General features: G+C 42.8%; 1 protein-coding gene across 2 annotated transcripts in view; it reads right to left on the minus strand.

The window, feature by feature from the left end:
• The window catches only part of itga9 (integrin, alpha 9), a 56,255-nt gene extending 44,871 nt beyond the window's left edge, over positions 1 to 11,384 (minus strand). The window contains exons 1-3 of one of the 2 annotated variants that reach the window (XM_046872088.1): positions 10,912 to 11,384; positions 8,182 to 8,309; positions 1,235 to 1,341 (exon numbers count right to left, since the gene is read on the minus strand). In XM_046872088.1, coding sequence (XP_046728044.1) covers positions 1,235 to 1,341; positions 8,182 to 8,309; positions 10,912 to 11,096 — 420 coding nt within the window. In that variant the 5' untranslated portion in view covers positions 11,097 to 11,384. Of the gene's footprint in view, positions 1 to 1,234; positions 1,342 to 6,924; positions 7,072 to 8,181; positions 8,310 to 10,911 lie in introns of those variants that run through there. The other variant, XM_046872098.1, reaches the window with a different exon arrangement.
• Positions 11,385 to 11,662: the final 278 nt, after the last annotated feature.

An 11,662-nucleotide genomic window follows, 5' to 3' on the forward strand; every position in this document is an offset into this window, starting at 1 on the left:
AAAGTCAGGTGTCCTAATAGTTTTGTCCATATTGTGTACTTTACATTACATACAGTCCATAACGCTACAGAGCAGAATCAACAATGTAATGCAACTTTTTTGAGTTTGTCTAAAAAACGTGATCATCTAACAGGCACCAGTACACGGTGAAGTTTAATTGTGTTTCTCAGCTAAATCTCACGCTATGTTTAATAAAAACAAATGTACACTGAAATACATTCTGTCCTGACACAAACACCTCCATAACAGTTACACAACACCATTTTCTAGAATTCATCACCTTAACTTCAGTATTATACACAACATATAACCATCATCAGTGTCGTCTAAACATCAGTCACTCGTCACAGCAGCAGAAGGTTACAGTTCATCCTTCAGTGGCTCACAGAGTGCTGCAAATAACCCCCTCTAGACTAACCATCAAAGTGTGCACTCGGTCCTCTGGAGGCCGGAGAGTCTCGGGCTTTCATCACGCGCCGCAGGACGCCGTGTGTGAGACATAACAAGCCCTCTGCCCTCGAGTGGGACCACCAGGACGAGAGCCAAACCTAAACAAAACCCATTCAGCTGCCCCATCGTTCTCATCAACCGATCAGACAAACAAATCTGTCTATTCCGAGACTCCGGTTTATCATCACGGGATAGTGGACTTTCTTTAAATAGAAAGAGCAGAGAGAAGTGCAGAGTGAGAAGCTGTTTCTGATCACCAGAACACCATGTTCATGATGTAAACAACGTCTCTGAACATGCTGACCATGTCGGAAGTGGGGGGTTAAATTCTAATTATTCTTTCAGAAGGTTATGAGTTCAAATCCCAGGACCACCAGGCTCCTAACCCTAACCCTAACCCCCAAGCAGGGGCCTGTATCCCTGAACTGCTCAGTGGCATTAATAAAATAAAGAGAAGTGAAAGTTGCTCTTGATAAGAGCTTCTGATTGGATGGAACTGAATTCTTGTGTATGACTGCAAAATCTTCAGATCGAAAATCAGCTTTTATGATTTACAGATCAAATGGATTTTATATTAATTTATAAAAATCACTATGTATTTGTTAATACTTTAATAATTTGTTAATGACTTCTGTCCTCTCTGTCCACATTCACACGATGCTGCTGAACACTTTTATACTACAGAGAAACGTTTCTCGATTGGACCACGGTACCGGTTAAAGGCTCATGAGCAGGTTTCATTCTGTTATGAACACTTTCTTTATATATTTTTTCAAGCGCGTACCAGAACTTTTCCGTTGGGTTTGTTTTGTCTCGCCAGACTGACTCCCATCCACTCATCATTCCTGTCCCCTTGGCACGTCTTTCCACAAGACTCCCCGTCTTTACCACCTGCAAAAGACACACACTGTTAATACGAGTCTTAGTTCTGCTTATTACTGCTTTGAGAAAATGTCCAATATTAAAAGTGCTATAGAAATAAATAACAGAATTAAACAAACTAATTCACGTCTCTATTAATACTGAAGTTTACGCCTCGTATCTTTTATCATTATATTGTTTTATTTAAATGTTTACGCAAAATTTATCCTTTAATTTTATCAAAATTGCTTCATTTTCTTCACTATCAGTTGAATGACGAGTCGATTTTCCTCCATTTAGCTCACGATGGTCACTAGGAAATATTTACGATCACTTTCTCACTGTTGCTATGGTTACAGCTGTTTATAAGCTGCGTGTTTGTTAGATCGTGGAGTAAACTGACCTGTGCCTCAGTATAAACCACCGTGTGACACATTATACAAATTCCACTTTATTATCATTGAAGGTTTTATTGTGGAATTGTTGGAGTTGTTCAGCTAATTTTGAACACCAGAAAAAGCTCTCAGTGTCCTGGGCCTCCAGTCTGATCCTGAGCTCAGGTTACTGCCTGTATAGGGTTTCCCATGTTCTCTTGGTGTCCACACGGATGTTCTCGGTTATCTGGTTTCCTCCCATGTGCCTCCCCCACTCAGATACATGCCATGTAGACTGGCTACACTAAAACAGCCGTGTTTCTGAAAGAGTGTGTGACTGTGTGTGCTGCTGCCCCGTGATAAACCGCCATCCTGTTCTGGAGGACACTCAGGACGTGGATCTGGATAAACTCCATGAACCACCAAACTCTCTCTTTATATCTGTTCTTCTTCTCTTTTCATCCTCGGTGCATTCATGTGTATAAAATGATCTATAAACCCGTGACGGTGGGATGTGACAGGGCGGGACGATTTCACAAATTAATATCATCATTGCGATAAAGGAGTTCACAATACACTTTTTGGAGATATTGTTGGTGTAATGATGGTTTTAATGGTAGTGAATGGTGCTGCTGGTGAACATTAACGAAAAAAAAATTATAATTAACTTTATTTTATTTAAACTCTAAATTAGTTGTTTCAATTTCACAGAAATGTCCACAAGTAACGTGGCACAATACAATAAAGAACACTTTCAATAATATCTTAAAGACAGCGACAGTGGAATGAGTCTTTATTCTAGAACACAAACCAGAAAAAGCATAAAGTCAGTGGTTTGAGTGTTTATTGTTTTGTGCAGGTGAAATATCTGTGCAGATTCTCAAAATCTTCATCAAAACTGCAGAATAAGAGCAGAGTGTGAGCGCTGATACCACATTCGTCTCGAGTGTGAGAATAAAACAATAATCTGATATCAGAGGAGTTGATTTGAGTCAATAATAAAAACACTGCTCCTTTTTGGTAAAAAAATAGATTTTTAAAAAGCCGATATTTAGTGGAGATGTCTGGCCACTGCAGCACCTCCCTGTTCTCCATGACCAGGGTGAAGATTGCAATCGTACGCTGAAGAGCAAAGGTGAAGACTCAAGAGACTGCTGTTGTTTGCTTTGGCACAGACTACTACAAGTCTCACAAAACAGCCTGGCCGTGTCAGCATGGAGATCATCAGCATGAAGATCATCAGCATGGAGATCATCAGCATGGAGATGTGTGTGAAACGCCTGACACGGCTCAACCAACCATTTCTTTCACACCACAGATTAAACTATGACCTGCTGAAAAAGGACAAAGTGGCCAGAAATATGAGCGAAGGGTAAACTGTGGAACACGACAACACCATGACTCGTCAACATATCTGCTGAGTCCAAAAGGTACATCTGACTGCCTCTGATCTACAGCAAATGTCATGAGGGAGCAAAACAAACCCCTTTAGAATTCCTGCAGTTGGATTTTGGGCATTAGTTTAAATCAGCAGGAGTAAAGAATGATCATTAAAATTTCCATCATCGCTCCGTAACACCATCTCTTTAACAGACGTGTTGTGTGAAGATCTCACCAGGGTCTGTGAGGAGCTCCGGAGCGGAGGAGTGTCGGTACACCGTCCAAGATTACAACGGGTCAAACTGTGCACCAGTGTACGGCATTAGAGAAAGCGTGTGTGTGTGTGTGTGTGTGTGTGTGTGTGTGTAGGAGGGTCCAGGATGGGGGAATTTTTTGGGGGGTGGGGGTTAAGGAGGAATAAAGGGGATGGGGTTCAGCCCACGCTGTCTGCTTTGATCATCAATCGCAGGTCAGTAACTTGTGGATCAAAAAGCATTCACTTGAATGAAAGGACAACAGGAAGTTCTGATTCTGCTCTAAAGATCTGATCAAACTTAGCAGGAACGACTGCATTTCATTCTCTCACTTCATCGGGATTGTCTACGGCATTCCATCGCTTCTTACTAATAAACAAACTGCCAATAAAACCATTTCATCTCTCGAACCAAACCGAGAAATTCACACATAACCGTCTGCTTTATGACTGAGGAACAACACAATCACTTCTTCCAGCATTTACACCATCATTAAATCCTGAAAATCCTCGTGCTCCTCACCATGTGCTTCTGAAATACAGGAGAAACCTAAATCAACCTCGATCCAATCCTTTCTTATTAAATATCCTGGACTACATACCGTGTGTGTTTTCATATAAACATTTTGAACAATGATCAGTTTAATATTAAATATAAGAAGCAAAGCAGATATACTTTTAATAATAATAATAATAATAATAATAATAAACACTGTGTTTCTCTGCTCAGGATCCATAATCACCTGCAGCAGATGTAAACTCGCTCACATCTAATTCACCTTTTCCAGATTTCTTTATCATCCCATTCCACATTTATTCCCTTTTGCTGTAATAAAAACCTCCACTTTTCTGAGAAGATTCCATTCGTTCCATTTGTTGTTGTTTTTGTTTAGTTTTTCAGATTTGAGATGTTTCAGGGTTTTTGGATTTTAAACTGTTGCTGTACTGAAAGTCAGAGGCTCAGAGATGCCAAAAGTTTCTTCACCACCAGCTTGTGAGAACGTTTGTGAACTTCCAATGTATGTATCACATGTAACATTATATATGGAAGAAGATGAAATGTACACGGAGATCAAAATCAGTCTGCAGATATTGTAGAGGTTTCTGTATTTGGTTTCTGCTCTTCATCCTGGTTCTATATTTTAGCGTTTGGCTCACAAGGAACCCGAATAAATTCAGAAACTCATCTGCTAAAACTCCACCATCTCTCACAGGGCAACTTCACAGACGCAGTTCTATACAATAATCTGAATGCTGCTCGGTTTCTCTATAGGTTCCTGAGTCCGTGTGAACACCATGATCACATTCTGAACCGACACAAACTACTGGATTTGGTTTAACAAACTCTATTCAGATCTCAATGTGCTCTTGATCTTAACCCAAATCCAAGTCCTGACAAAATGAAGATGATCTGTGAGTCTCCAAGCCTCTCCCGTCCTGCATGCTCCTCAGTGAATGTTCTTTACTCTTCTAAATGGATTAAACCACAGGAGGATCAACAGGTGACAAAATCCCTGAAATGTAATGAAGCATGAAGTGTAGGAGCAAACTAATGAAGATCAGTAATATCTTTTAAAAGTCTTTAAAGTGAACACTGCTGCTTCATGCCAGAGGTTTGAGAACATCCAGATGTTGGGTTCCGACAAACTGAAATCTGGAATTCTTCTAGAAAAATGTCTGCCTTTAAACACGTGTAAAATTAAACTGGTGTGATTTTAAACCTGGACTTCTAGTAGAAGCTCATCACTTTTTAGTAATGAGTTCAGGAACAATGATGGGGATCAGAATGCAGCACTTCAGATGTTTGGGTCGAGTGTAGACATGGCAGCTTCTCAAACCAGCATGAAGGAAATCATTCATTGTAGAATCTGGAATCCACTAAAAATCTGTCAAACTAAATGTGTAAAGTTTCTGTGAACAATCGTTTAACTGCACTGGAACATCAGAAAAACGACTTTGCACGTGAGTTTGTAGGAAATAAAACAGCATCACGTGTACGATGTGTAGTAGAGTGTGTAGAGTGTGTAGAGTGTGTGGAGTGTGTAGAGTGTGTGGAGTGTGTGGAGTGTGTAGAGTGTGTAGAGTGTGTGAGTTTAAACCTGAGCTTCAGACTGTGTGGAGCTTCTCTACTGTTCTTACGCTGTCCAAGTGGGTTTCCTCACACCTCCAAACACGCCAGTAGACGAGCCAGTGAAATAAAATGTGTGTGTGTGTGTGTGTGTATATGCGTGTTAAACATGACCCTGCCTGTGATAAAGCGAGAGTGAGTAAATATTTAAATACATTCCGAAACCTTTTCAAAACTCACGAGTGCATTTCCAGTAAAAGCTCACGTTGATCCACACGACATGCGTGGTGCTGTTTCTCAGAGGCTCCTGTGACCTGCAGCCCCTCAACCATCATGATTCATGTGTGTTCAGGGCTGATGGGAAACGCTCCGGCCCCGGGCCTGCTGGCACGCACCATTTCTCCCTGTGTGTTCCAGCAGTGACACATCGAGAAAGCAGGAGAACGTTCATTAAAACCACAGAAGCCACTCACTCCAATCAACCACAAGAAAGGAGGTTCCAGCTCCGAGAGATGTCTACAAACTGAGAGTTGGCTCAACGTCTTGGAAAATATTAGCAAAACGTTCATCATTTCTGTGAAAATATTCCAGGACTGTAGCTTGATATCGTTCTTCTACATCTCCGTCTAAATCTGTTTCAACACGCTTTTACAGTAAACTCCGAACGCTGCACGTGTTTGAGAACGCAGGAGATTTTACGCACGTCATACGTCATCAAACCGTAACGAATCGAATGAAAAGTTCTGGAGAAAAATCAGGCTGATATTTAAAGGACGAGACACACGTTTTGGTAGAACGGCATCGTATCAGGACCACCAACAAACTCCACCAGAACAGAACAGAAATCAAAGACTGGGATGAGAAATGATCTCGGATCAACACCAAGCAAATGTGTTCCTCCAACCGTAACAATCACACGTTTTCACGTTTTTTCTACAACGAAAATAAACACGTGTCAAAAACCAGAAAAAAAAATCAAGCTACATTAAATTTCCAAAAGTCTGTGGACACCTGAGCATAAGATTGTGTGCTTTTTGAACGTCCCGTTTCACATTTAGTCTCCTGGCTGTTATAATGAGCTCCACTCTTCTGGGAAGATGTTCCACTAGATTCTGTGGAGATTCATTCAGCTACGAGGGTGTCAGTAAAGTCAGGGACTGATGTAGGTGAGAAGGTGAGAAGGTTTCTGGGGTGCAGTCAGCGTTCACATTCAACCTGAAAGGTGTTCAATAGTGTTGGAGCTCTATAGCAGGAGATCTTCCACTCCAACCCATGGAAAGCAGATCTTCATGGAGCTGACTTTACGCACAGGGGCAGTGTCATGCTGGAGCAGGTTTGGGTCTTCAAGTTCACGTGAAGGCAGAATTTTATGCTCCTGCATCCAACTGTGTTCCAAACTTTGTTTGGTTGGGTGAAGAACCACATGTGGCTTCAAATGTCCCAGTACTTTTGGTGTATTTCTGCTGAAGACGTCTAACAGATCCTGATCTAATGTTCATGTTTAGACCCTGTTGAAGATGAGAGTTAATGACACTCACCTCTGCCCAGGTCGATCTCCGTGCACCGGTTCTTCGGGTTGCTGTGAACACGGCACTTAAACACGGCTCCAGGAGACTGAACTGATTTACTGTAGGAGGAATTCGCCCGAGGAGCTCCAACCAGGATCCTGCACACAGCAACATCACATCACTTTCTTACAGTCCACAGGGGTGCACTTTATACACACACACACACACACACACACACACACAGCACCGGGGATCGAGTGTGTACGTGTAAGAGAGATTTCTCAGTGTACCTGTGAGGAGACGGAGTAAAGCTCACACCACACATCACTACGCAGCTGCACGGCGTCACGTCAGACTCACGTGTGACTCTGGAACACGTGTGACGTTCGTTTTTGCACTGAATGTGTCCATGAGACAGATTTATTTTAATGGATGAACGTGAACAGTCTGATTATGAAACCCTCCGTTCTTTCAGCTGTTTATCACTGTTTTACTGCATTAGTCTCACACACCTCATACACATCACAGTGATGGAACTGTTACACAACATCTACACAACATCAACACACTCCACCTGCACCAGCGTGTCAGTAAGGAGAATAAACCCGTCTAAAAATATCCTGATCACTGCAGATCCTGTGCTGATGAATGGGAGTGAGGCTGCACACACACACACACACACACACACACACACACACACACACACACACACACACACACACACACACAGTATATTTCAGTATTACACTGTGGACACCTGAGCATAAGATTGCTAAGTGTTTTGAACGTCCCGTTCCACATTTAGTCTCCATGTGCTGTTATAATGAGCTCCACTCTTCTGGGAAGATGTTCCACTAGATGCTGTGGAGATTCATTCAGCTACGAGGGTGTCAGTAAAGTCAGGGACTGATGTAGGTGAGAAGGTGAGAAGGTTTCTGGGGTGCAGTCAGCGTTCACATTCAACCTGAAAGGTGTTCAATAGTGTTGGAGCTCTATAGCAGGAGATCTTCCACTCCAACCCATGGAAAGCAGATCTTCATGGAGCTGACTTTACGCACAGGGGCAGTGTCATGCTGGAGCAGGTTTGGGTCTTCAAGTTCACGTGAAGGCAGAATTTTATGCTCCTGCATCCAACTGTGTTCCAAACTTTGTTTGGTTGGGTGAAGAACCACATGTGGCTTCAAATGTCCCAGTACTTTTGGTGTATTTCTGCTGAAGACGTCTAACAGATCCTGATCTAATGTTCATGTTTAGACCCTGTTGAAGATGAGAGTTAATGACACTCACCTCTGCCCAGGTCGATCTCCGTGCACCGGTTCTTCGGGTTGCTGTGAACACGGCACTTAAACACGGCTCCAGGAGACTGAACTGATTTACTGTAGGAGGAATTCGCCCGAGGAGCTCCAACCAGGATCCTGCACACAGCAACATCACATCACTTTCTTACAGTCCACAGGGGTGCACTTTATACACACACACACACACACACACACACACAGCACCGGGGATCGAGTGTGTACGTGTAAGAGAGATTTCTCAGTGTACCTGTGAGGAGACGGAGTAAAGCTCACACCACACATCACTACGCAGCTGCACGGCGTCACGTCAGACTCACGTGTGACTCTGGAACACGTGTGACGTTCGTTTTTGCACTGAATGTGTCCATGAGACAGATTTATTTTAATGGATGAACGTGAACAGTCTGATTATGAAACCCTCCGTTCTTTCAGCTGTTTATCACTGTTTTACTGCATTAGTCTCACACACCTCATACACATCACAGTGATGGAACTGTTACACAACATCTACACAACATCAACACACACTCCACCTGCACCAGCGTGTCAGTAAGGAGAATAAACCCGTCTAAAAATATCCTGATCACTGCAGATCCTGTGCTGATGAATGGGAGTGAGGCTGCACACACACACACACACACACACACACACACACACACACACACACACACACACACACACAGTATATTTCAGTATTACACTGTGGACACCTGAGCATAAGATTGCTAAGTGTTTTTGAACGTCCCGTTCCACATTTAGTCTCCATGTGCTGTTATAATGAGCTCCACTCTTCTGGGAAGATGTTCCACTAGATGCTGTGGAGATTCATTCAGCTACGAGGGTGTCAGTAAAGTCAGGGACTGATTTAGGTGAGAAGGTGAGAAGGTTCCTGGGGTGCAGTCAGTGTTCACATTCATCCCAAATCTCTTCAATGGTGTTGGAGCTCAATAGCAGGAGATCTTCCACTGGAACCAATGGAAAGCAGATCTTCATGGAGTTTGCTTTGTGCACAGGAGCATTTGTCATGCTGGAGCAGGTTTGCGTCTCCAAGTTCACGTGAAGGCAAAATTTCTGCTGCATCCAAAGACGTCTGATACAATTGTGTAATTGCTTCCTCTAGATGTCTGAACAGCAGAATCTCCGTCTAAATTCAAGCGAAAAACTTTCACTTTCCAACTTTGTGTTGTTTTAAAAACTCCACAGATTGTAGTCTGATTTATCTTAAATCCAGTGTAGATTTATTTGTTGATGGAGACTTGGAGCACTTTTCCACGTCGCTCTGCACACAGACGTCTGCTTGTGGTAACTGTTTGGTGAAGAACCACATATGGCTGGAAAAGACTGGTGTCCCAATACTTTTGTCTATATAATGTATTTACTGTTGCTTTTCACAGAACTTCAGCTTGTTCATAAGCAGGAAATGAGACGTCACACATTACATGCACTTCCTTTTGACAGGAAAAAGACTGAAGTCGTTTCCTCGCTTTTTATCACGGCTTCATGTAGCAGCTTTCAGAGCTTCACGCTGCCTGCTGTGTTTATCTGGAGGATTAAAACCTTATCAGCTGAAATGTGTGCAGGATGGAGAGCAGGATGGAGTGAAATCTTCAGCTTTTTTAAAATCTTGCATGATGTTTTTAACAAACTCGTCTTTCTCTTCACTCCGATGCAGCAAATTCATCATCAGTAAAGAACCACGAGCTCATAAACATCTGCCAACTGCAGCTGAACACATTGTTTCTGCTTTTCACTCCGTGTGTGTGTGTGTGTGTGTGTGTGTGTGTGTGTGTGTGAATGACACCACTCTAGTGTGATGGTCAGATTGGAAATAATAAAACATTACTGGAACCAGTACGTGTAAATTTTCCTCATCGTTTCTCTACAAAGCCTCCAGATTCATGTGCTGTAATAAATAAATAAATAAATATCTTCTGTGTGAAAGCACCTGATTTTTATTTTTTGGTTTATTGATTCAATAAAAAGATTCCAAATGACTTTTTTAACAAACAAAAAAATGTAAACTAAAAAAAGCCACAGATTCCATTCCTGCTGAAGGAAAACCTGTAGAGATTTAATGGTGGTTTTAATGGTTATGATGGGAGTTGTGATGGTTTATAAGGAGAGCGTAATAGTTCATATTTAAGATCATGTTGTAGCAGATACCAGTGAGGACCAATAGAACCATTTTGGCATCTTGCAGGGCACATGTTGGTTTGCACTGGACACCATTAGAGAACATCATGAAGCAGGAGACTCCATTACAAATAGTTTCTTTGGTTTGGTGTTAAATGATGAACACAAACACTTCAGTCATGGTGTTAATGGTTCGTAATGGTGTTTGTGTTGGAAAGATGAGGATTTTTCTGATGGTTGATTTGTTTCTCAGCGGTGAAATTACACCAGTTTTCAGACTCAGATCTTAATGAAGTTTGTCTGTTTTATCTACAGAATCACAAACAGATATGAAGATCAGATTCTCCAAAATGCTCAGAATAAAAAAAACTTTCCTGAACAAAGTGAAGAATGTGAAGATCACACCAGCTTTAATCTCATGCACATCTGTTTACTGCTGTTAATTTCACGGGTTCATGTACAGATGTTTAATTTCCCTCCTTTGCAGGAGAACGTTTCTCTGCGTGTTTCTCCTGCACAGAACTTTGCTGCAACTTCATGCATTTGATTCGAGCTCGTTTCATGATTTTAGATCCGATTCACTCACCATCGTGTGTTGTCGTGGAAATGCTCCAGAACCGAGAAGCCAAAAAACGTCTGGTTCTCTCCGCGGAAAAGCAGCGCGTGCTCCAGGTCGATGTTGAACCCACAGACCGCAGAAAACAGCAAGCACGCGCACAGGACATCAAACATCCCGCTTCTCCACAACTGCCCCGCGCGCGTGCACATCATCCTCGGCGCAGGGGTAAGAGGGGCAAACAGAGAGGAACCGTGAGGAGCGAGCTGAAGTCGATGGTCTCAATGGTGGACTTTGGAAGCTACATGAAATCTGTAACTCGCAAAAGTTTGTTGAAACAGATCGTCCACAGCATGGAGATCAGAGACAGGGCTCTCGGGAAGAGAAGGCAGAGGGAGGAGATCGAGGTGGAGGAGCTTCAGCCTGATCATCTGCCTGTGAACCGCTGCTCCTGGTCTACTGAGCTCGCGCCAAGACGCACTCAGTATTACGCACGAGCTTCACATTTCATCCACCGCGCCTTCATCTGCCTCAGTGCTGCCATCCAGCGGAATACACACGCGCACACGCCTGTTGCAGTTTAGCAGGTTTTTTAAACACAGTGTGACAGTTTTGGTTAAAACACACACACACACACACAGAGACACACACACGCACGCACACACACACACACACACACACACACACGCACGCACACACGCGCACAGAGACACACGCACGCACACACGCACACGCACGCACGCACACACGCACACACACACACACGCACAGAGACACACAC

The sequence above is a fragment of the Silurus meridionalis genome, chromosome 2, assembly GCF_014805685.1.
Source record: "Silurus meridionalis isolate SWU-2019-XX chromosome 2, ASM1480568v1, whole genome shotgun sequence".
Classification (NCBI taxonomy): domain Eukaryota; kingdom Metazoa; phylum Chordata; class Actinopteri; order Siluriformes; family Siluridae; genus Silurus; species Silurus meridionalis.